Source organism: Lutra lutra, chromosome 1 (genome assembly GCF_902655055.1).
Source record: "Lutra lutra chromosome 1, mLutLut1.2, whole genome shotgun sequence".
Classification (NCBI taxonomy): domain Eukaryota; kingdom Metazoa; phylum Chordata; class Mammalia; order Carnivora; family Mustelidae; genus Lutra; species Lutra lutra.
The window spans coordinates 206,764,089-206,789,912 of record NC_062278.1 but is presented as its reverse complement, the minus strand read 5'-3'; the positions used below and the strand labels follow the sequence as shown (position 1 = coordinate 206,789,912).

At 56.1% G+C, this 25,824-nt stretch overlaps 1 protein-coding gene across 2 annotated transcripts in view; it reads right to left on the bottom strand.

Moving 5' to 3' along the window:
* CCDC12 (coiled-coil domain containing 12) overlaps positions 1–25,824 on the bottom strand; it is a 54,462-nt gene that overhangs the window by 14,560 nt on the left and 14,078 nt on the right. For both annotated transcript variants that reach the window (XM_047695495.1, XM_047695502.1), the window contains exon 2: positions 6,408–6,475. In XM_047695495.1, the coding sequence (XP_047551451.1) occupies positions 6,408–6,475 (68 nt within the window). The remainder of the gene's footprint in view (positions 1–6,407; positions 6,476–25,824) is intronic.

The window sequence follows — 25,824 nt, the reverse complement described above, 5'->3', positions numbered from 1 at the left end:
AAATGCACAGCTGACGGGCATTTGAAGTACTAGAAACAGACGATGTACCGAAAATCAAGGACTGAAGAAGAAATGATGAGCAATACTCCCTCCAAAAATAATAAGCAGCCACTGAGTTCGAAGAAGTGTATTTATCAAAAGATGATCAGAACACAGTGTGTGGAAAAAGGTCACAAACAGCAGGAATCTATAATTCAGTACTTTAAGTATCAATTCAAATCTTAAAAGAGGAGACGGCAAAGGTCTGGGCAGCCGAGCCAAATCCCAAAGGGCACACAGGATGAGACCTGAACTGGCCACACTGGCTGTCTGGGGACAGATGGCGGTGGGGGGGCAAGGGGGAGGGAGCCTGCACAGCCCACTGCCTCCCACCCTCCTGGGCCCCACCTGTCCCACACGCCACACTGGGGAGGTAGATGGTGCTCAACCCCATGGGGCTGCCCCGGGCTGTAAGCCCCAGTTGAAACCTTCTCTTCTCACCACACCGCTGCCCAGCCTCCCTGATGCCCGCCCCACCGGCCCCAGCCACAAGCCACGAGCGCACAGGGGCCAAAGGCCCCCCGTACCTCCGCACCTGGGAGAGGCGCGAAGGGTGAAGGAACAGAACAGGCAGGGCCCTGGGAGCTTGCAGGCAGAGGGGCTGGGGATGACTCCCAGCGCTGGACCCCTTCTGCTCAGCTGGGAGATCATGGGCAAGTCGCTTCACCTGCATGAAGTGAGGTTTCTTCACCTCGCAGTCGGACCACACCTGCTCCCGGAACAGAGAGGGGGATTTCATGAGAAGGGCTTGGGAAGCCCTGATGATCATGACCGACAAGATCAGGGCTTCTTCCCAGGCAGAAAGGACCCAGCCACCCTCCCCGGTTCCCCTGCATGGAAGGGAAGTGACTGGCCTGCTCGAATGGTAAACACCTCCTTCTTACACCAGTCCTCTTCCTGATTCACTATCCCTCGACCCAGGGCCTACTCCTGAGTGGCAGGGCCAGGAGAAGCAGGGTGACCCACGGAGCCACAGTCCATCCCACTGCAACGGACAGGGCCAAGAGCACATGGAGGTGACTCAGGAGGAGTGGGTGAGAGCCACCCCGAGATCACCACGAGAGCGGGATCAAGGTGACATCATGGCTGTGCAAGCACAAGACACTGTCCCAGAGCCCCAGCTCGCAGAGGAGAAGGCCTGACACTTGCCAGCCTGCAGGGTTCGGGCACTGGGCCAGGCCTGGGCCGGGCCTCAGCGGGGTGGGACCTCTCTCCACACGGAGCTGCAGAACTGGTTTTCCATCCTGAAGAACGAGGGCTTGGGGCCCAGTTTCTGCGGTAGCAGTCTGTGACACCCAGTCCGGAGTGAGCGACTGTCCCTGCGTGGTGACTGCTCCAGCTGGGGGCACACCTTGATCCGAAGGAGAAGGGAGGAGCTGGCGGCGGGGAGCTGAGGGTTTGAGGCTTGCTTGTTCGGGCAGGCAACAAGACACGCTCTCCTGCCCCGTGCCCGCTAGGGTGTGCAGCACCTCCCCCTCCTCCCCGCTGCCAGGGTGGCCATGACTCTCCGCTAAAACCCTCCCCCAGACACCCAACTGTGGCACACGGATCAGCTGACTTGCCCTCAGGAGGAAGTGACCAAGGCTTTAAAAAAAACATAAAAGCTGACAGAAAAGCCCCTCTTGGTGGGCCAGTTTTCCAGGGCTGCCGGGTCCTGTCTTACCAAGGCCATAAGCAAGGGGCTGTGTTAAGACACGAGTCTCAGGGGCGCCTGGGTGGCTCAGTGGGTTAAGCCTCTGCCTTCAGCTCAGGTCATGATCCCAGGGTCCTGGAATCGAGCCCGGCATAGGGCTCTCTGCTCAGCGGGGAGCCTGCTTCCTCCCCTCTCTCTGCCTGCTTGTGATCTCTCTGTCAAATAAATAAATAAAATATTTTTAAAAAAAGAGAGAGAGAGAGGAGTCTGGGACACCCCTCAGAGTCAGCTACAGGAAGGGTGGCTGGAAGAGAGCGGTTCCAGCCCAGACAACAAGCAGAGGCCTTCTGGGAAGGCAAACACGGCTTCCCTTCCCACAGGGCCTGGCTTGGGCTGGTCTACCTTCAAGGGACTGACTCCCCACCCCAGTGGGGATTTGCTTGTATGGGGACAGGGCAGGATTTATCCTGGAGAGAGTCATACAGATTTTAAGAAGACATAATGAATCTACAGATTCCATGCAATTCCAATCAAAATCCTAGCAAGCTTTTTAAAAAATAGATATTAACGAGCCAATTCTAAAGTTTATAAGGAAAGGCAAAGGAACCGGAAGAGCCTAAGATTCTGAGAAGTGTCCTTAGGCAAACAGGCGAGAGCCCAGGCAGAGAGAAAGAGGGGTGATTCTCTAGTCTAGCAGGCAAGGAGTGAGGTCCCTGGGGTGCCTGCCTCTGATCCTGCTGGGTGCTCCCGTTTCCTTGGCCTCCTGCCCCAGCCCCACACAGCACCTGCCAAATGATGGCACACAACGGCTTCGCTGAAGCTCAGCTGTATCGGGGGTGGGGGAGTATGTCCCATAAAGGACCTGAACAATTCATTTCTCAGCCTTACTTCTTCTCTCATCCACCCCCCCTTGCTGTCTCCACAACCACTGCCGCATTTGCCAAGTGACCACAGCCTGTGTGAGAGTTCTGCCTTCTCCACGTGTCTGGAGTCCCTCAGCTCTCTTAGGAGAGCCTCAAAGTGACTTCTTTCTGCCCAGAGCCCAGCATGAGCCAGACAGAAAGTGATGGCATTTGTTGCGCTCATCAGAGAAGCGAGCGCTATTGTGCTCCCCCCTTTCTGCCGGAGATACTCGGGTGAGGCTCATTGAGGCAACAGGACTGGCCAGGGCCAGAAGGCTAGTACCTGGCGGGCCTGGCCTCCCACCTAGAGCTGCTCCCAAGCCCCAAGCTCCCTCCATCTGCCTGGTTTCTACAGTTTTGGGGCCCTGCTGCCGCACAAAGAACAGTCTCAAATTTTCTTACTTTGCTCAGTCCTGTCTGTGTAACCAGAAGCGCATGATGAACGTCCGGGAAGTCCATCTGGAAGTTCATCACCAGCCGGAGACACGGGCGGCCCCCATAAGCCTGTGCAGCACCTACGGGGCCACCATGTTAACCCTCCCTCCCTGCTCTAGGGACCTGTACGAAGCCTGCGCTGGGCTTTCCAAGCCATAGGTCAGAGGGTGTCTGTCCTGCCTCCCCAAACAAGAGGTTACCCCACTCACCCTTCCACCCTGCTGGTTCATGCCTCTGAGCCTTCTCTGCCCAAGTCCTACCCGCTAAGATTCCAGACCCAATGCAAGAGGAATGTTCTCCGTAAGGCCTTGTCCTGCTGCCCCTGGCTGAAGGCAGCCCAGAGTGGGCCCTGCGTTCCTCTCAAGACACTTCAGAAGGGCTGGTGCCCACAGAGGTGCCCATCTGGCACCTAGGCTCAGCGAGGGCCGACCTGGACCGAAGCAGACTGTTCTTACCTCCCAGGAGCCAAGAAAGCAAAGATGCTCACTGGTAACCGGCTTCTGAGATCATCCCCGACCCCGCCCCTGTCTTTGGTGCAGCTGGAAGGTGGCCCCTTCTCCCCACTGGCAGAGAGGGCCATGGCAGGGGCTGTGACCTAGGGGCTCTGTAATGCGCGCTCCCAAGCCATAAGCATCCTGCTGGGAGTCCCTTTCCAGATTTGGGGTACCGATGAGGAGAAAGGTCCCCTCTTGCCTAGGACAGACACAGATTCTACGGCCTCAGGCTCTTCCTGGAAAGCCCACGGCCACACCTCAGACCCTGCAGTCTGGGCTTAAACCCACAGGGGTCTGGCCACTTGGTACAGGGACTAAAGCTCTGCCCTGCCCTGCCCTGCCCTCTGGAATAACCTGGGTGGCCCCTTTGCTCTAAGCCTGTTCAAGTCCAGGCTTAGAGTCCACTTTTCCTGGGGGGGGTTACAAATTCAGGCACAGCTCCATGCCTGGCTCAGGCGGGGCTTCCTGACAAGCAAGGCAGTGACTGAGCAGCAAAGGGACCAACACAGAAGCCATGTTCCTGATTCCCAGGCCAGACCTGTCCCCCACACACCCTGCCTTATAGAAGGCAGCGTCAGAAAAGTGGGAGAACAGGATGGAAGTAGAACTCAATTGAGTGTCCCACAGGTTTGGTGTCTGGGCAGCTCTGAGCGGGTCTTCCTGCCTCCCCTACCGGCCCCCACCTGTCCAGCCCCCGCAGGCTCAAGAAGGGACTTCAGAGGGGGTCTCAGGCTTTGCCACAAATGACTCACTAAGGCCTAGAAGGTGAACTAGGGCTCTCTTACCCAGAGCTCCGGCACAGGAACCTGGGGCCCTGCAGCCCTTTCTTTTCACACTGTTTTTGTGATGAAATCTCTCAGGCACACAGAAATAGAGAATAACACCACACTTGTACTCTCTTCCTCAACAAAAGCAACACGGCCGTTTTTTGAGACAGGTTTGTTCCTGGCCCCCCCTCACCCTGCCTTTTTGTTAAAGGAATGGTGTATCGTGGCTGGTGAAAGCCTTTCCCTAATCCGGTTTCCTCCTGGCTTCCCAGCAGCTAACCTGAGGGTGGGAGCGGGCGCACGTCCACGAGCATGGCCCCATTTCCATGGCTTCCATTCCACTGCCCTCTTCCCAGTCTGTCCCCCTCCAGAGAACATGTGCCCCATGAGGGCAGGGGCAGTGTTTTGTCCTCAGCCGCCTCCCAGGCCAAATCAGAAAAGCAATCAAGTCAGGACTTGCGGAACGAGTAACACCTCTATCATCGTGTGGGTTTCTGAATTTCATATGAATGTTCCTGCCCTGTCTGTTCTCAGTCCCGAAGCCTGCTCTTCCCTCCGTCGACACCATGTTCGGGATTCAGTCACGCAACTCAACAATCAGGTGTTCTGCGGTGTGACCCTGCTCACATCCGGGAGGAGGGGATGAGAGCACCAACATCCCAGCAAAGCGAAGACAGCCCAGAAATCAGAACTCTAGGCTCTAGCCAGCGATCAACTGAGAACCTAAGTAAGATCAAACCAGCAGAAAACCACAGGTTCCCCCAGCAGGTCCCAGAGAACGGGGAAACCGTGCAGGTATGCACCCCCAAACCACACATGTGAGGTCACCTGGCAAAAGAGCAAGGACGCAGCCATCATCTTGGACACCAGTGAGGGGCCCCTGAGGTGCTGGTGGAGGGGCCAGACCCAACAGGGAAGCACAGAGCCCAGCACCTAAGGTGGCGGGGTCCCAGCACCACCCACCTCTCAGCACAGAGCCGTTCCCATCTCTGATGAACAACTGAGGAGGCAAGGACCCTCTGGGGCTGCCTGTTAGGGCAGTATGAACCCCCTCTGTAAACTTGCAAGTCACACAGGGGCACACACACATACCCTGGGGGATGAAGACGCCCCGTCTGGTTTGAGATCAGCTCCAGATGAGGGGCCCGCCCCCGGGGAGGTTCCCATCACACTGGTAAGGTCAACATAAGGCCATGGCATCAGGAAGTTCTGCTCCCTCCTCCGGGGAGGGCCCCCCCCTCTGGCTATCCCCCCTCAAAGCACAGCCTGCCCGGGGAAGTTTTCTTCAGACATCAATATCCACTACCCGACGCAAGCAGACGCCTTCAAGCCCTGGGCCTTGAGGAAACTGCTCAGGACAGAGGACATCAAGGTGACCTGTCCATTCAGAGACCAAGTCTGATCCCAAGCACAGCTCCCCCGCTGGCCTTGTGGCCCGAGTTCAAGGCTGGGCGTGGGAGGGAGGGCCCGAGAGCCCAGAACTCTGGCATGGAAGTGCTGGGTGGGCTGGAAGGCTCTCCCCAGCTCATGAAGACCAACCAGCTCCTGAAGACCAACCAGCTCCTGCCCGCCCCACACTGCGGATTTGCCGATGTTTCAAAGGTACTTTTGAGGCAAAGCAGCCCCCGAGCTGAGCTCCACAGGAAAACTGACCCACAGGAAAACTGAAGGTGGAGGGGAGAGGAAGGCGTGGACAAGGAACCCAGGCTGGGAGAACAGCACACACAGAGGGCACCTTCAGGAGACGCTGAAGGGCCAGAGGGGTTACAGGGAACCGGAAGGGGCTGGATGAGGCCGGGTAGCCCCGGCAAAGCGAACACGCCAGGCACGGTTTGGACCTGATTCTGCAGGTGCTGGGGAACACGCCAGGCCTGTGGTCTGGAGAGGAGAGAGAAACCTTAACGAGGGTTGGGAAGAATCTGGGAAGAATCTGCGGGTGGCCACGTAAAAGCCGGCTGGCCAGTGGGGGAAAGGGAGCAAAGCCTCCGACTGGGGGGAAGGGCAAGCTTTTCAGACCTGCACAAGGCAGCCAAGGGGTGGTGGGGAGGTGGAGGGGGAGGGAGTCGGGGCGCAGGGCACAGTGGTAGACACTGTCAGCGACGAGGTGGGATGACATGGAGCTGCACATGGGCCTCACCTGTGCTTCTCGCCTTCCTCCTCCCCTTCTCTGAGCTGCTTGGTTTTGGGCTCCCCGTCCTCCTTGTCCTGCAAAGGAAGAGAGAAAACCTCTTGCTCAGATGGGTGCTCTTCCCCAGTCCTTGATGCCCAGGGAGCTGGGCAAGTATGGGACTGGTACAGGGACTGAGCTCTGCCCTGCGCTCCCGAGAGGCTCAGCAGCCTCTCACCCTGGCAAGGAGCAGCTTGGTGTCGCAGCAGCCCCGACAGCCCCCGAGTGGCACACAGCACCGGAGCCTCACTGTCCAGCCTTCAACTCCTCCCCTGCCCCCCCCCCCGCCCACAAAACTTAGCAACCAGTGACCCCAGCCCAGACCGGGCACACGGTGACCCCACAGAACACATGCAGGAGGAGCTAGGTTTGAGCGGTGAGAAATGCAGGTGGTTGGCGACCCCCGGGGTGGGTCTGGATGGAGCTGCCTGCTGAACTGAGAAAGGCAGTGGAGCGGGGAAGGGCAGTCACCAGCGGCCAGGGTGAGGCAAGAGCTTGGGCCTCCAGGGCTCCCTTCCAGGCCAGCAGACTGGTGTTCCTCCAGGAACAACTATTCCCTTACCTTAAGGGGTAACTAACTCCAACTACAACCAGGCTTAGAATAAGACTCCTGCCGTGTATTCAGGGGATGGAGGGAAGGAGAACTAGTGTCAAGTTTTTATGGGGAAAATGTCTTCTTTTTTTGTTGTTGTTTTGGCTTTTTTTTTTTTTTTTTTTGGCCTTCCTCTTGCCGCTCCCCCGGCCCCGTCTCTTGGTAAGTCTCAAACCTGACACAGCGTACTCATTCTCTGGGGACACCAGGGGCCACAACAGAGGACAGCACCATGCAGCTTCCAGCTACAGAAGCAAGTGTCTCCCTGGGCTTTCTCCCTAACTCCGTAAGATCAGACTGGCCCTGGGCACAGACGGACATGCAGGGTGTGCGCCCAGGTCTGTGCTCAAATGCACGACCGTGTTCTCAGTGCACGTGCTGGGGCACTCCAGGGTCCCCGTGCCTGCCAGGACTGGCCCTCCAGTTGGGGGGGGGGGGTGTCACCGTGCACTTCATTACTGGCAGCAGCGTGCCTTTGACCATCCCTCTGGAACAGCGTTCTGAGACATCAGTAAGGCACTGCCATAAGGAGGCCGCTTTGATGTAAGCAAGAGCTAGAGGGGTGCCTGGCAGGCTTGGCTGGAGGAGCACACAACTCCTGATCTTGGGGTATAGACTTCATGTTGGGTGCAGAAGTTACCAAAAAAAGGGGGGGGGGACTAAAAAAAAATTCACCATTTGCAAAATGGAACTAGATGGAACTAGAGAGTATTATGCTAAGAAAAATAAGCCCAATAGAAAAAGACAAATACCATGTCAATCCTATGTGGAATTTAAGAAACAAAACAGATAGTGGATAGGAAAGAAGAAATAAAATAAGATAAAATCAGAGAGGGAGACACACCATAAGAAACTTTAAAAAAGGGGCACCTGGGTGGCTCAGTGGATTAAAGCCTCTGCCTTCGGCTCAGGTCATGGTCCCAGGGTCCTGGGATCGAGCCCCACATCAGGCTCTCTGCTCGATGGGGAACCTGCTTCCTCCTCTCTCTCTGCCTATCTCCTCTGCCTACTTGTAATCTCTGTCTGTCAAATAAATAAATAAAAATCTTTAAAAAAAAAGAAAGAAAGAAAGAAAGAAACTTAAAAAAAAAAGAATATATATATTTTTAAAGATTTTATTTATTTTTTATTTGACAGGTAGAGATCACAAGTAGGCAGAGAGGCAGGCAGAGAGAGAGGAGGAAGCAGGCTCCCCACTGAGCAAAGAACCCAATGTGGGGCTCGATCCCAGGACCCCGGGATCATGACCCGAGCCGAAGGCAGAGGCCTCAACCCACTGAGCCACCCAGGCGCCCCCCCACAAAAAAACCAATATTTATTTGACAGAGAGAGAGCACAAGCAAGGGGAGCAGCTGGCAGAGGGACAGGGAGAAGCAGGTTCCCCAAAGGAGGAGGGAGCCTAATGCGGGGCTCGATCCCAGGACCCCAGGATCATGACCTGAGCCAAAGGCAGTTGCTTAACCAACTGAGCCACCCAGATGCCCCAACATGAGAGACTCTTAGCTCTAGGAAATGAACTGAAGGCTGCTAGAGGGGAGGTGGGTGGGGGACGGGGTAACTGGGTGAGGAACATTAAGGATGGCATGGGATGTAATGTGCACTGGGTGTTTTAGGCAACTGACGAATCACTAAATTCTACCCCTGCAACTAATAATACAATATATGTTACCTAAATGGAATTTAAATAAAAATTTAGAAAAGAGCTAGAACAGACATATAAATTTTAAGCGAAACATCTATGTGTGCTGTGCTAACTCTCCTTGAACTTTGCTCGTGCCACTGACAGCTGCCTCCCTGAGGCATCTGCTCCATGAATCCCTTCCCAACAGTGATCGCCACGGAGACCTGAGAACAACAAGACCCCACCATTCCTAGGCCTCACGCTTACAGGGAAGGAGAGCCGGGAAACCAGCCTGGAGGCTTTTGGCCCAGAGAAACGCTTTTATGATGTGCATGGATCAAGATAAGGCTCGCTCTTTCAGCCCCGGGCAGCCTAGTCTCAGAAATAAAGAAGCGGAACGAGTGGCCGCAGCCACATGAGAGGTGGATGGGGTGGGGAGGGATGGGCAGAATGTGGGGGTGACTGGAGTAGGACAGGCTTCCTGGACGGGGGCGCAGCTGGAGCATAGGAGGGTGTGCTGGCTGGAGAAGCAGGCCTTGGGGAAGGGAAATGCTGGTCACAGAGGGCTCTGGCCAGTGCCCTAAGTAAGGCAGTAGGAGCCAGAGGAAAGGCTGGGGGAGCTGTTGTCAGAAGGACCTTTCCTAAGAGCCTGGCCACCTCGCTGGACAAGCAAGCCCTGGGCAGAGAGGCTCTCGGATAGCGATGGCCGAAGAGGGAACGGAGGACAGAGTACAGATTTTTTTTTTTTTAAGATTTTATTTATTTATTTGACAGAGAGAAAGAGAGTACACAAAGTAGGCAGAGAGGCAGGCGGAGAGAAAGAGGAAGAAAGCAGTTCCCACCGAGCAGGGAGCCTGACGTGGGGCTCCATCCCAGGACCCTGGCATCATGACCTGACTACAAAGCAGACGCTTAACCGACCGAGCCACCCAGGTGCCCGCAAAGTACAAATTCTTAAATGAGAAACAAGCTAGGGTTCTCTGTGTGGCCTCCGGGGCTGTGGGGGCCTGGGCAGGACCTTCCCACGGGTGCACGCACCCCTCTCCATGATGAAATGCCAGCAGATTAAGCAAGCCGTGAGCCTGAACAGTCAAAAAAAAAGTTCCCTTCCAACTGCCCGTGAGCAGACTCCCCAACGGCCTGCCTCCCCCTGGTGAGTAAGGACAGAGAGGGAAGGGCAGAGAAAAAAGGCTCAGCTTTCCCCCGTGCAGGCTGCTGGGCACCCTCACGGGAAGGCATCTTTCCATGGGGTTCGGTTAACCTGGACCAGCTGGCAGAGGAGGGTGGGGACGACGGGACCGGCCTCTGGGAACCAGTCCTCGGCAAACACTGTGCCCCTTCTCCGCAGCCGCCGTGGCCACCACAGTCCTGGAGTCCCAGAGATACTCAAGTGCTGTGGCGCAGGCTGGTTATTCATTAATGAATGAGAAAACATGCACCCATCTCTGTGACATTTTTAAAAAATGCCCAGCTGTCCAGTGGGTGGGCTGCACCATTAACAGCCCGCAGCGTGAGGTTAAGGATGGCCCTGGCCTGGGCTGCTGGAGGAAGAACAGAGACGCTTGTGGGGCAGGAGCAGGATAACCTGCAAAAGGCCGCAGAAATGCGAGCTCGAGGCGCGCTCCCGTCTTCACACTCCACAGCAACTCGGGAGAGCGAGCGTTCTTGAGCAGGGAAACAGCTTCTGGGTGATCCTGGCCTCGGTCCCCAGGCAGGGCATTCATTACCTGGGATGGTGGCAGGAGGTAGAGACGACCCTCACAGCCCACCCCAGGCTAAGAGACTCAAAGGGCCCCCAGGGGCTGTCTCCCAAGTCTTCAGTTCAACGCACGGGAGCCTGGCGCATGGCCATCAGGGAAAGGGAAAAGATTCGCCTGAGGACACAGAGCCTGTCCCTGGCGGCTGAGGCCTGGATCAAAGTCTCTCTGACCCTGGCCCTGCGTTCTCACCACGGAGACAAATGAGAGAGAGTGGAAGAGCGGCACTCAGTTTCTAAAAATATCTCGGACCCCAGCCACCTCTCCCCTGCTCCCCAACCCCCCCTCCCCCCGTTCAGGTTCAGCCCTGACTCTGACCGGCTACAGCCAGCCCAAGTCCAGGTTCAGGCCGTGGCGCGCACCCTCCGAGGGCAGGCGGGGCCTGAGGGGCACAGCATCCCCCCGAAATCTGGAGACACCCCATCTACCCCAAGACAGTTAAATCTGACTCACTGCTTAACCCCTCCCCACACACACCCTTCCCCAAATCTCCCACCTTTCTCCCTCTTTCCCAGTCTCTGTTCTCTGGTCCTTGCCTTCTCCCACGCTGCCGCCACAGGCACCTGTGCAACCCAGCCCACAGCTCTCTTTCCCCCTGCCTCCCAGCCATGCCAGCCTGCCAGTGTGCTGCCCCACTACGCCGGAGAACACAGCTTCCTGGGGCACTTCCCTGCTTTTCCTCTTCCACCTCCCCGAAGTCTGTCTCCACTTTCCCATTTGTCCCAGATGCGGGTCGTATCACACCATTCCTCTGCTCCAAGTTCTTGCTGGCTCCTCAGGCTCTCAGGACAACAGCCATTCTCCTCCAGGAGCAGCCTCATAAGGCCCCAACACTCGCCCTACAGCCCACTCACACTCGCCCCTGTCCAGAACACCCTGCCCCTACAGCCAGTCTTTCAAATCCTGACATGCCCACTCTCATAACCCCTAAGAGAACCCACCCTCTGACCAATTCTGGAGGTCAGCTCAAAAGCCACCTCCTCCAGGCAGCCTCCTGAGGTTCCCCGACAATATGCGAGTCACTCCTCTGGGCCAGGGCATGTAGTCATTCCTGTTCCTATCCAGGCCTCCCTCAAGTCCTTCATATCTTCCTCAGGTATGGGGGCATCTCCTGGAGCAACTCCTGGCCTGGACTAGACAACCGTCATCAACCGTCTGCTAATTTAACTACTCTTTCCACCAACTCCAGAAGAGCCAAACTCTTGGAAACAGTGGTGGCGGAGGTCAGGAAAGCCACATCCTGGACTAGGGTCCTCTTGCCTGTTCCTGGAAATGCCTCCCACAGCCTGCAGGGGGAAGGGGTCTCTGATGCAAGACTTAAGGGGCCTCAGAACAGCCCCGCCCCCACACAGAGACCAACGGAGCTGTTTCATACTGTTTGAAATCCTTCTGCCAAGAAACCATATTTCTGCAAATAAAATAAGGGTTGTGCAAGATCAGTATTACTTCTTCCTTAAATCTATGATAAGACTTCAGTGAAGCCATCTTGACCCAAAGTTTTCTTTGTGAGAGTTTAGATATGGGGCTCTATAGATTTTCTATTTCTTCCCGTGTCAGTCTCATTAATTTGCATGTTTCAAGGAGTGTCCATTTCACCTAAGTTACTGAATGGATTGGCATAAAACGGCTTACAATAGTCTCTTATTTATTCTCTTCAACGTCTGTAGGATCTGTAATGATATCCATTGACACTGACAACCTCTGCCTTTTCTCTTTATTAGACCAGCTGGAGGAGCACCTGGCTGGCTGAGTCCCCATATAGCAGAGAGTGCAACTCCTAATCTCAGGGTCATGAGTTCAAGTCCCACATTGGGCGCAGAGCTTACTTAAAAAAATAACAGCTGGAGGTTCATCAGTTCTGGGACCTTCTAGACTTGGTGTTTTAACAATGTGTTTGCTCCCCAGTCCCCTCCCAGAAGAAGCCCTCATGAACTGAGCACCACTGCAGGGAATGGGAGGAGCACCTCAATCCACATTTGCTGCCTGAACCCCAACAGAAACTCAATCAACCACCAGAAATGCAGAAAAGTGGGGGGAGAAGGGAAGTTGCTGCCTCTCCTCCTTCTGCCATCCCCATCCAGGCAAAGACTGGGGTCCCTCTTCCCTTGTAACTGTTCCCCTTTGTGTGCTGGGTCAGCAGCCCTGGGCACAAAGATAAAGGAAACAAGAATGCTATCCTCAAGAATCTCAATTCTACTCAAAGGAACAGACTCAGAAACCGTAACTCTGCATGGTAAGGAAGACTTTATTCCGTGTCTGTATACCTAGGGAACTGGCAAGGGACAGGTGTTGTCAGCGAAGGAGGTAACCCTAAAACTCAGCTCTGCATGTCCAATGGGAGGTTTCCAAGCAGCTGAAGAATGGTAACTGCCTGGGAAAAAGCCATGAGGGCAGAATAAGGGCACTGTCCAGACCTGCGGGGCCATCCCACATGGCTGGCTCAGCCAGGACTGGGGGAGGTCAAGGCTGGAGGGGGCTGACAAGGCCTTCCTCCAGGGCTGTGGGTGGACTTAGCTGGGCCAAGGCCCACACTCTCAAAGGGCTCTGTGGCAGGCTGGAAGGGGAGTCGTGGGAGACGATGGGGAGACCAGAAGCCAGGTGAGATGGTGCACTCCTGGGCTGCACCTGTCCCAGCAGCTGCTGGTTCAGAGTAAATGAGGGCTGGGAACTGCCAACAGCAGCAGTGCTGAAGGAGGAGCTCTCGAGCTGAGGGGACAAGGAACGAGCCCCTCTCTCATCCCAAGAGGAGTTGCTGCCTAGAGTTCTTCCTTCCAGAAGAGAAAGAAGGAAGCGGGAAAGGGTTCATAGAGAGACATTCCAATCTGTGATCTAGGTCCCCCTATCACGAGCCCATAACTGAAGCAGCTGGAGACCCAACAGAACTCGTAGGTACAGAAACCCTTTCCGATGGCCAGCCCAACAGGCCTCATTAGCTCTGGGGATGCCTGGGGAGCTGTTCATGGTAAGGCCCTTCTGCTCAATAGTCCAAGAAAGAATAAGGCCCCAAACCTAGTCCCTTGAGAAGAGGGGAAACCAGCCCCAGCTTGAGCCTTTCCGGTTGATTTGGGCCCAGGGTGGGGAAAAGTCAAGGCGAGATAGGCACAGGAAGGGGGCGAGGGGGACAGGAAGGGACTGATGCCGCTGAGGGTCAACCTGGCAGGTTGCACAATCTCACCCTGCGCCCATCCTCAGAACCAGAGCAGCCCTCCATCTGGGTGGTGACGACAGGTGCTGTGCTCCGAGGGCACTCGGGCAGGGCAGGCACCCAGAGTCTGACTCACCCTGAAGATGCGGTGATAAGCCCCGGGCTGAATGCCACTGCCCAGTCCTCCACTGCCCCGAGACGGGAAAGGGTGGGAGGGAGACTCTGAGTCTCTTGGGCAAGCAAGAATCCCGGCAGGGCCCCCTGACTCGGGGTCCCCAGAACTTGGGTTTGCTGCAGGGACTACCTGACCTATATGTCTACTCTGCTCAGCAGGGCGGGGGGGGGGGGGGAGTTCCTCAAGGGCAGGTCCCTGCCTTACCTGCCTATACCCACAAGTCGGACCCCACCTACAACAGGTGCAGTGGTGGAGCTCACAGGCTCTGGGCCGGACCCTGCCTGACACAGCCCAGCTCCATTTCGGCCTGCTGTGTGACCCTGGGCAAGTTTCTTAACCTGTCCGGCCTTGGTTTCCTCTTCTATGAAAACAGACACTGTCACACTTGTATCTCCACACTGCCACAAGGGTGGACTGGCCAGGGAGGAAGAAGAGCCTGCAGTCCGAGTGGACAAGGCCGCAGCCCCTGAAGGGCAGAGGGAGTGGGGCCAGGGCAGGAAGGGCAGGGCTGTGGAGAAACCGCAGGGCTGCAGGCCCAGACTGCCTGTATCTGACAGGTCGAGAGAAGCTTTCACTTTCATCAGTCCTGAGAGCAGACAAGCTGGACAGCAACATCTGCTTCACCGAGACGTCAGATGACGGGTCTGACCCTCCGTGCTGGGGGACAGATCTTTTGACTCTGCAGTCAGCACGGCGCCCAGAACACGATACGGAGAGTCCAGCAGGGAGGGTGGGGACCGACATCTGAGGCGGAGAGTCACTGCTCTCCTGTGGGCCCGGGGAACTGTAAGGACGCTGGAGATAAGGCCTGCAGATAAGGGCTGGAACCAGGCCTGTGGTGCTGCGACAGAACGAGGGGGTGCCTGAGGGCTCTGGGGGACAGGGAGGAGTCAGACATTACCCCTAGGTTCTTACCGGGACTCACAGGGAGAAGAAGGTGCCTATGGCCACAAAGGTGGCAGTGCCCAGGGGACAGAGAGCAAGGGCACAGCAGCTATTGGGTGGACCAGGCTCTGGCGGAGGCCGGGGCAGACACAGGCCGGGGTCCAGCCAGGTGTCCCCAGCAGCAGAGAAGAGGGCCTGCTCCTCCGCAGAGGTGGGGCCAGCCCCACCACCAAGGCCCCATTACCCGGCCTGGCCGCAGGATGGGGGCTGACGGCCTTCGCGGGGCAGAGGAGTTGCAGGGGCCGGCCCTAAGCCAAGTCTGTGCTATTCTTGCTGCAACGTAGCTGGGGCCCAGGCTGTGTTCAAAGCAGGCGGCAGACTAGCCCGCCAGCAGATTACTGGTTAACCAATATTGACTGGCTCCCATGCTAGGGACCCCGTATCAGGTCCTGAGCAGGAAAAAGAACAGAACGAGAGGGCACCTGGTATTCACACACCTGGGGTGGGGGGCACTTTTAGCCTGGGTCCATGGATTGGATCCCAGAGGTGAACGGTCACACACACACACACACACACACACAGGCCAGGTATGAAAGGCTCATTTTCCTGGAGTACGAATCCACAGAGCTTCAGATCCTCAAGGGGGTAGCACCCCGGAGGAGGAAAGGGAAGGGCTCAGCAGCATGGTGGTGGCATGAGGGTGCAGGGGCGGGGGGGTGTTTGGGCGGCTCGGGAGGTTATCTGGGGAGGCTCTCCAAAGGAGTGCCACCTGTCCTGCACCTTCAGGAGTGGGGGGAAGGGGAGGGCAGCAGATGGAACAAGTAGCCCCAGAAAGTACAGAGGCTGGGGAGGGCCCCCATGGTCGTCCCCCCACCCCCAATCCCCAGCAGGAAAAGAAGCCCTTGAAAGGTCATGCAGAGCGCAGGGCAGGGACCAGTGCCCCCCCCTTTCCCTCACACACAGCCGGTCTGGACCGGTTCTTCTGGGCTGCCAGCAAGGCTCCAAGCTCCACAGGACCCTCCCTGTAGGGGATGCTGTGGGCCGAGTACAGCCAGGAGCAGGCCCGGCCAGCACAGACCTGACACAGACTACAGCTTACCAGAGCTGGCACCCAGGGCAAACCACAGGACCTCTCTATTCCCTCCCCTGGGGCGCAGGTAGTGCTACTTCCGTGGGGACACTGAGGGTAGGGAACCTGGGTCTACCTTCGGGTGCGGGGCCCTGTGTGACACCCAGGGTGGGAGACAGCCTGCTGGCATCCTGGGGGCCTGACCTGAACCCCGCCCCTCGCCACACAACCCCTGGAGAACAAGCTAGTCTGTTTTCAGCTCCCGACCCCCTGCTCTGCCTGAACCCCCACAAACAAACAAAGTGGACAGCCAGTTGAGTTCTAGGAACCAAAACAGACCTAACAGGGACCCAGGACCCAGGACCCAAAGCCCAGGACCCAGATCCAGGCTGGGAAGCAAAGGACAGACTACCGTCAGTCCCGCCCGCAGAGAAAATGCTACCCGCCTAACACTGTACAAGGTAGTGGCCTGGGAACGGAAGGCATCATCCTTTTCCAACAGTGCTGCTTTATCTTTGCTAAGTTTCTGTAGATGACAAACATGGAATTTTTAAAACTGAAGCTCAAATTAAGAGTGACCTGTCGATTCCCTGGGAGGGGAAGGGACAAGGGCCCCAGGCTGGAAGCACGGGGACCATGTGTGCAAGGCTTCCCCACTGAAGCCTTCATTCTGCACACGCCACTACCCCACACGGAGGCAGCCGGCACTGTAGCCTGAAGGTCACCCCCATGTTCCACAGAAGGGTTTTCTTCCCGGGCAGCCCCTCCATCAAGAAGTGTCCCAGGCGTTCAATTTCACCTGGGTCTGCCCTCCTCGACTGGAGGCTCTGAGAGGCCTGTCCGTCGCTGCCCCCCAGAACCTGGCAGCCAACACCAGCTACATTACCAGCAAAGGAGAGAAGGGGCAACCCAGGGGAGGCGGGACACACGTCTACTTCTTCCCCTGACAGACAAGGCTCTCCTCCCAACAACGGCATCCATCAGGCATCACATGGCCTGCCTCCTAGACGCAAGGACTGAGGCTCGGGGGCACCTAACTCACATCTGTGCATGTCAGAGCCCTAGCCTTCCCACCGGTTTGGGGACCCAGCCAACAGAAGCCCGTCCAGTTCCCTGCAGCGACACACACAGTTCTTTCTACCACATCATCTGCGTGTTCCCCACTGAGATGTCTGTTCTGTGCCCCCCACCACCTCCCGGCAAGCACCTGCACCTGTTTCTTTCCTGTAGACTGAGGGCAAAAATCTCAACCGTGCCCGCTTCTCAGGGGCGTGGTAGGGCTGTCAACTCAGAAGACTTCCCAGGAGAAGGGGAGCCCTGGGGAGGGCTGGCCCCCACTGTTGTTCATCCCTGCTCTGCTGTATTTCTTATAATAACAGCCCCCGTAATAGTACGCCAGGCAATTGCTTATCCAATTAACTGAAGTAATCATTACTTAACTAGCGATCATAAAAATCTAGGGGCACCTGGATGGCCCAGTCGGTCAAGCGTCTGCCTTTGGCTCAGATCATGATCCCAGGGTCCTGGGAGCCCCGTGTCTCGCATCGGCTCCCTGCTCAACGGGGACTCTGTTTCTCCCTGCCCCTCTGTCCCTCCTCGCTCATGCTCACATTCTCTTTCAAATCAAATAAAATTTTTTAAAAAATCGAATAAGGTCAGCACTGCTTTCCTTCTTTCACATGTTAGAAAAACGGAAGTCTAGTGCAAGTAAGTAGCCCACCCAGAGTCACACAGCTTGGGCTGCCAGAGTCCAAAGGACAGGGTGGGCGTCAAGCCCAGGCTGCCTGCTCCCTGTAGAAGCCAGCCCTCTGCTCCAGCCACACTCCCACGCCCACCTCAAACACACAGGGCGTCTCACTGGTGTCTAACAGCCCGTCAGCATCAGCATCACACCCCCTCACATCTCCTCCTGGTGCCATTTCAGAGAGACATGATGACCAAACCATCAGGAGCCTGATACGACCATTCCTGGGGCAGGAACTGCAAACCCACAAAAGCAAAAGGAGAAACAGAACGATGCACGGAGAGGTGTTCACAGCTGTGTTTCTCCTAACAGGGAGAACTGGAACTGCGAGGTGAGTCCAACCCACTTGTGCACCTGGCCTGTGCAGTCACGGAAACGACACCACGACACAGAACACCGAGGACCGCGAGAGGCGCGGAGCCCACGCACACAGCCAGGAGCCGAATGGTGGCAACACGACACATACATGGCCCAAGCCTTCATGGGCTCACACGTGACTGTGGGTAGTATTTTTTCCATTTCCTTTCATTCTGCTGTCAAAATGACTTAATAACAAAATGATCTAAGAACAAAAGCAGGCAGAGGAACCCAGCTGCCTGCGGCTCACTGTCTTGACTACTCACGCCCTAAACAGCCTCTCCTGACCTTCACCTGGCTCCAGGGGAAAGCAGGAAGCCACGGCTAGTCCTCACGGCCTGACACAGCCCAGGCAATGTTTAGTGACCTTTCTCGAGCTTAAAAACACTCAAAACCCAAATGACCAACATGCTGCGGGGCGGTGGGAGGAGAGACAGGCCTGCGCGCGCCCCTCTGCGGCCCGGGACTCGGCCCAGCAGCCAAACCAGCAGCGGCACTGGAAGCCGAATGCTCTCCAAGCAGGCCAGACGGCTCCCGTTTGGGACAGAAATTTCAGTTAAGAAACGAACTGATGGTGAACGATGAGGTTACCTCCCCACTCTCTCACCCTGCCCCACCATTTCCCGTTTTTTCTAGGGGGAAAGCGCCTCTCTGCCACAAAGCAGAACTCGCAACCACCAGGGCTTCCTCACCACGGTAAGGCTCACAGCCGGAGCAAGAGCAAGCAAGTCACAAAGGGCAACGGGAAGCTCAGAAACTCCCTGTCCTGGTAGGAGACAGCCCTGTGTGGCGCTGGGGGGCTGGCCTGGAACCCCTCTCCCGTGGCCCGATGCGGACAGCTGGAGTCAGGAAGCACCGTGCGGGGGCCCAGCTGGCCAGTTCTGGGGAATGGAACAGCCACCCAGAGTCTCTGGTCCTGAGGACACGCAGCTGGTGTCGTGACCCTCACCAGATCCATCCTCTGCACGTGAACCCTGGATGGTGGACGGGATTCTCAGCCTGAGCCCAGGAGGGAAGAGGGAACCTATCTATAGTGTGTTCACCATGCTTGCATCCAAGGGAAACAGCAAGCAAGGGCCTGAATACCCCAGGGAGTGCCCCTGAAAATCACAGCCCTCTCTGCCCCCATACCAGGCCCACACGCCCGTTCACACCAGGCCCACGTGCCCATTCACACCAGGCCCATGTGCCAGTTCACACCTGTGCTGGCTCCAAAGGCCGTTCCCTGACAGCCGCCAACAGGACCACATCAGGGCTCCCGTTATCCACATGACACCGCTGGCTTCCTCCAAGCCTGTGATCGACAAGGGGTGCAGCTCTTTGCCATGTGGGCAGGTGTCAAAGCGCCCCCAGTCCGTACCCGAACAACTGATTTCGGAGACTTCACAGTCTCGACAGACTGCACACCCAGTCAAGTTCATCTCGCTGGGTCTGGCTGCAGACTACAGACTTTTAAGGAAAGGCAAGTCGGCTGCTCCCTGAGAAAAATCTCAGCCCAGACAACTCTCAAATCCACATGTGTCTGTCCAGTTGCTTCATTCTTCATTCAAATATCGTCACCAGGTGGACAGAAAAGTGAAGAAGCCATGACTGTGGCCTTCAGGGCTCAGGGCAGATGAGAGGGTAAGAAGACAGGTGAACTGACAGTCACCACACAGTATGCCCCAAGGAAGCACCGTGGCTTCCTGGGTGCTGTGGGAATGGCCGGTGACTAAAGGCTGATGAGATGAAACCTTACTCACCTGGAAAAAGTATGGCCTGTCCAGGGAGGGCAGAGCAGGCAGGGTAGTGGGGCTAGAGTCACTGGGAGGAGCAGGTGTAGGGAGCCTGAGCCCTGTGTCCTGCAGAGAGGGAAGGAGGAGCCCACATGGGAAGGCTTGCCCCAGGCGCCACCGACTTCACCCACAGCTCTGAGAAGCTGGCAAAACCCAGAGGACAGACAGGGAGGGGGCAACAAAGGGACTAGAGTGTTATTTGTAAAGAACATGAGGAAAGGACCAGGATGGGAAGGGCAAGGGTCACCCGTCAAAGCCAGGGAGAAATGAGTGGGATATGGGTCAAGAGAGCCACTTTCTCAGTCCCGGGATGGCAGATGGCAGCTGTTTTGAGTCTGTGCAGAGGGACAGCTCCCCGCACCGCCCCCCCCCCACTCCCCGCCCGCCGTGGTGCTCACGGAAGGGAGCCCGCACCCTTCCCTCCCACGCACACAGGGCCCCTCCCCACCCCCAGCCTCACAGGGGGCTGGTATTTTTGTCCCAGCAGCACAATGACGTTCTGAACCACTAAGGGACATTCTCAATGGCCCACAGCTAATAAGAGATAGGTCAGCACCGAGAGGTTTTCTGATTGCATCATGCTTCCAAAACTCTTTCAAAGAAGGTTTGGGTGTGTGTTCTGTGCCAGAGCCAGAGAAGCGCCACCTCATCCATTCTTACCAAATGAGAAAAGAAAGAAAACCACAAACCGTCAGGGCTGCAAAGGCCTCCGATAACATCTGGGACGGGATGAACTAGATCCAGTGGCCCACGGAACGTGTTATAAATAGAAGTTACCAAATCAGAATCTTGCAGGCCAAGACCTGGAAGCCTGAATGTTCTCAGAGCCTGCCTGCCCTGGGGTCACGCTTCCACCACACGGTCCAACTGAGGCTGAGTCAGACCACATCCCTTCCCTTACAGAGGCCGACCCAGGGGAGGAAGGGACCTGGACGAGGCCACACCAAGCTGCCTGAGGGCTCCTGTGGCGACCAGGGAGGGCTCTGGACACAGCACAGGCAGAGGACGGGAAGAAACACAGAGAAAGCGCCCACACAAGGGAAACATCCTGAGGGCAGCAGGAGGTGCAGGGAAAGTGTGCAGGGAGAGAAGGGGAAGAGCTAGTGCCAGACCTTGGGTCTCCTGACTTCAAGCTGGTCGGTCCTGAGGGCCCAGCACTCTGTGGGCCACGGGGGGCCTGCACCCCTCCCTTACTTAGGACGCTCTGACTGAGGCTTGGGGAAGGAAGAACCAGCTGAAGGGCCCCACACTGGCTTTCCCCGCGGGGTGCGGCAGGGAGGCCGGCAGGCTGGGGGGTGTGGGGATGCACGTGGGGGGCCGGAATCCAGGAGCACGCTGCAGACTGCAGAGTGTCAGGCCCGGAGGCAGTAGGGCCTCCTCACTGAACCACTTCTGAGAAATGTGGGGCTTCTTTCTGGCTGCATACCTCCAAGGCTGGCGCTCGCTCGCTTTCTCTTATTTTTAGAGACGGAGAGGAGAGGGATGGACAGGAAAAGAATCTGAAGCAGGCTCCGTGCTCAGTGCAGAGCTCGGCGTGGGGTTCGATCTCATGACCCTGAGATCATGACCCAAGCCGAAATCAAGAGTTGGATGCTAACCACTGAGCCACCCAGGCACCCCTGGTTCTCCTTTTTTTAAACAGACAAACTAACCAACCAACCAAGCAACAAACCAACCAGCCAGAATAGATTTCTGTTGCTTGCAACTAAGTACCCGGGCTACACATGACCTTTTAGAGCAGTAACCTAACAGCAAAGTATGTGGGTGTGTTCAGAGCTCAAAGCCGTCTTAGGTCGCACAGCCCATGGGATTCACAGGGAGACCCCGGGACGCAAGTAGAGCAAAGGTTCTGATGCCCACTTTGCAAACGGAGAAGCCGGGCACAGGGTGTCAACTGTTCTGTGTACTTGGCCCCGGCATCCCTGCCAAGTCTATCACAAAGGCCAACCGCTCATGCGCCCTGGGGTCCGTCTCCCCATCCCTCCACCCCAACGTGGGGTCAAGCATGCCTCGTACAGAACCCCAACACAGGCACCCAGGCTGGAAAAGCAAATGTTTTGGGCATCAATTCCAGGCAAGCCCGAGGTTCACAGAGCAAAAAAGCACGCTGAAGCTTCTGGGAGACTAGAAGCTATTTTAACCTCTGATCAGCTGCTTCTCAGAGTGTCACAGTCTGGGGACAAGTAAAGGTAAGACAGCTGTCTCCTCTCTGGTGTGATCTACAGGTGATAAAATTCTAATTGAAACCAAATTTAAACTATAAACCAGAACTGGCACATTTATTTGTGGGAGGAAATACTGCTTAAACAAGGTCTTTTAATCCTCACCTACACATATCTCCTCGAGAAGCCACGTGCACTTTTTTAAACCCCGTGCCAGGCTGAAGGGCTGAGAAGGAGAAGTGCACAAGGAAGCAGCCCCCATCCTGCAGTGGACCTGGGCGACCAGCGTGCTGGGCTGTGTGGTGAGGCAGACCTGGGCCACAGTGAGCTTTGCGGGGTCTCACTCTCGTCAGCCACAGGGAGCTGACAAACCAGAGTGGGAGCGGCGTGAGGAGCCCTGCGCGGTGGCCGGCATGGAGTCGGTCCTCAGCAGGCAGGCACCAACCACAGTGAGGACGGTGATGGCAGGGGAGCCCAGTGTGAGGCCTGTGGCCTCAGCGTGAGGCCTGTGACATCCCATCCCCACAAGCCATGCTCATTCCCCCCACCCCACTGCCAAAAAGGGTCAAAGCAGATCCCCACGAGCATACCTCTTCCCTTCCCTGCGGTCACCCCGAGCGGCCACCAGCGTCCCCCAGGGGACAGGCCAGCTCCTGCCCTCAGGTAGACCCTACACGCACAGAGAGAATGTGAGTCCAAGTCAGAAAAACCTAGCCACAGGGTGTGGGGGGCCTGGGGGAGAAGGGGGCTTCCTTCCCCCGCTCCGCCTGCTCAGCCCCTGCCCCTCCTCTTCTCCCACGCCTCCAAAGAACTATCACCTTCCATGTCCTACACTCAGTCCCTCCTCCAGGCCCATCAGGTTCAGAACTCCAGGCCCATCAGGTTCAGAACCCCAGACCGGTCGGGCTCCGCCTTGAGAGCTGTGCAGTCTGGGCACAGAGCCCGAGTGGGGACATGAGCCAGAAGCTAACCAAGGAGATAAAGTGGGGTCGGTGCATTCACAGCAGGTTCAGAAGCCTCCTTGTCCGTGCAGCGTACTGGGAACTACAGTGTGCAAACGCACCCACTGGCCCTCTCTCAGGACGCTCGCCGTTCTGGGCTGTCCCCCCAGCGTACAGCAGTGCCCTGTGCTGCAATTATAGCTGGTGGAACGCGGGTCCAGTCTCCCCAGTGGGCCCCGGTCCGCCCTGGCTGACCTCAGTCCCCAAGCCCTTCGCAGGCCCTGGCACAGAGCAGGCACTCAACAGAAGAGTAATGCTGGCTGGTGCACAAGAAGGGCTCGAAAGGCTCAGTCATCTGCTCCTTGGCCCTGAGAACCCAGCGCGCTCTCCCACTCCTGACCAGTCCCAGGCTCCTGGACTCAGGGCAGGAAAGTTCTGCTCTCATCTGATGGCTTCCTCGCCTGGGTAGCAAAACACAGGTGCACTTTCTTCAGGATTCAATGACCATGCAAGAAATCTAGTGGTCCCCGGCCCAGAACAGGGTGTGGAGGCGAGTGGGAGGGGCTGTCCTTGAAAGGACAATCGTCTTCTGCTCCAGCCACTCACATTTTCTCTAGACAGAGCTGCTCTTTAGAAGCTTGAATCAAAACAGCTCTGGAGTGTGGATTTTACTCCCCACAGGGCGTCGTTACCACAGTGACCCGTTTTTCCTCTTGGAATTCTTTCAAGAGTACAAGCTGGTGCTTCCCTCCCAAACAACCCCGGGGAAAGCCAGGGAGCCAAGGATTAAGGGAAGGGCCCGGAGGAAGCAGGACTGAGCCACATGGAGCTCTCCAGTGGGGTCTCCTGGACCTCTGCAGTGGCTTCGGAATGACAGCCCCTCCCAGCTGCTGTGGGTGTGGGGGGTATGGTGCTGAGGGTATGGGAGGGTTGTGAGTACAGGGCCTTATGTGCGTGTGTTTTGGGGAGGCCTGGGCGTGTGTAGGGGTGACTGGGGGCACTGGGGGCTGTGCATGTAGTGGGAGTGGCCGTGTGGCATGTGGGGACCGGAGTGAGCAGGGACACTGCCATGTGTGTACCTACACGCGCGGTGGTGGTGGCTTGGAGGCAGGCGGGGACCCTGTCAGGGACATGTGGGGAAGCGTGTGGGTGTGGGTTGGGGAAGCGGTCCTCACAACCCTGAGGTGAAACACGGGTCACATCTTGCCCTGAGACAAAACATGAACTGCATTCGGAACCTGCATGGCAACACTTGGTGCTACAGATCAGCCTGAACTTGGCCCAGACATCTGCGGGGGTCTGTTCACCACATATGGCTCAAGGCTGAAACAAGTGACTTAGAAGCAACTGTTTGAGGCAACTCGCACTTCTGGTCAGAACACCCCTAGTCAGTTGGTCCGGGGCCTGGATGGCAGGGCCCAGTGGCTCTGGAGGAGCCGGCGTGGCGGGCCCCCGCCTTCCCTGCGAGCCCGAGGGAAGTCCTCCAGGGGGTGCGCAAAGCCTGTGGGAGCTCAGGGTACTGGGACACAGAACACCCAGCACGGGGCCACTGCCACGGGAACTCAGAGATGTCTGAATGCTCTGTTAGGTAAGTGTAAGAGTTGTCCCTGCCTGTAAGGAGCTGCCTGTCCACGGAGGAGCTGGCAGGTATTGGGTCTGAGTAACATCCCAAAAAAAAGGAAAGAAAAAAAAAAGCTACTACCACCACTACTTTTATAATAACTACAATGATCATGGAGATGTCGTGGGAGGTCAGCAATATTATCAAGGAGGCTGCGTGCCAACCATTCACGCGAAAACAGTCTTCTTTCTAAAACACAAGTGCCCAATACTGAACAGTGCAAAGTCACCGATATCCACACAGGGGGGTGGGGGGTAGGGATCTTGATGCCTACCTCACACCATGCGAAAATAAATAAATTCTGGATGGACTGGGGGCGCCTGGGTGGCACAGTCAGTTAAGCATCTGCCTTGGGCTCAGGTCATGATCCCAGGGTCCTGGGATGGAGCCCCCAGTTGGGCTCCCTGCTCAGCGGAGAGCCTGCTTCTCCCTCTCCCTCTCCCTCTGCCGCTCCCCACGCTTGTGCTCTCTCTCTTCCTCTCTCAAATAAATAAATAAAATCTTAAAAAAAATTCTTGATGGACTGGAAACCTAATGGTGAAAGGTAAGATAATAAAACTTATAGACTAGAAAAAATAAAATAAGACGAAACCAGAGTGGAAGATAAACTGTAAGAGGCTCTTAATCACAGGGAACGAAGTGAGGGTTGCTGGAGGGAAGGCAGGTGGAGGGATAGGGTAACTGGGTGATGAACATTAAGGAGGGCATGTGATGTACTGAGCACTGGGTATAATAGAAGACTGATGAATCACAGGACTGTACCTCTGAAACCAATAATATATTATATGTTAATTAATCAAATTTAAATAAAAAATGTTTAAAAAACCCCTAGAATATAATATAAGAGAATGTCATCATGACCTAGGAGCACACAACTATTTCCCTAAGCAGGCCACAGAAGATATTCAGGGGGGAAAAAAAAAAAAAACCCTGATGAATTGGATTACATAAAAATAAAGAACTTCTTTTGTTCACCAAAGAATGCAATTAAAAGCATGAAGAGTCAAGGCCCAGAGGGGGAGAAAAATGCAATATGTATACTGAAGAGAGGACTTACCCAGGTGTCAAAGAACACCTAGAAACGAACAGGAAAAAGTGTCAGGCAACCCAACAAAAATGGACAGGAGGCAGAAAGGCCTGAGCAGGTTCTTCACATAAACACCTGACAAGAGACTCAACTGCCTCAGTTAGGAAGGGAATGCAAATTTACACCACAAAGGGATACACTACCCCTCCACCAGCAGTGCCAACTTGAAAAAGACTAACCAAGGCAGGAGCGTGGAAGAGGAACTTTACAGCTGGTGGGAGTGTGGACTGGTTTACTAGCCACTGGGAGGGCTGTATGGTAGTGTCTCTCCTATGACCTACCGATTCTACTCCTAGGGATATACCCAGCACATGTTCACCAACACATGGACGAGACCGGGAATAGCAGATTATGGCCCCAGCCTGAAATTTTATAGTGGGACGGACCTAATGTTGTATATTGACACAATCAGTGCTGGGCAGTAGGAAGAATGAACTGATGGCCACACCCAATGGC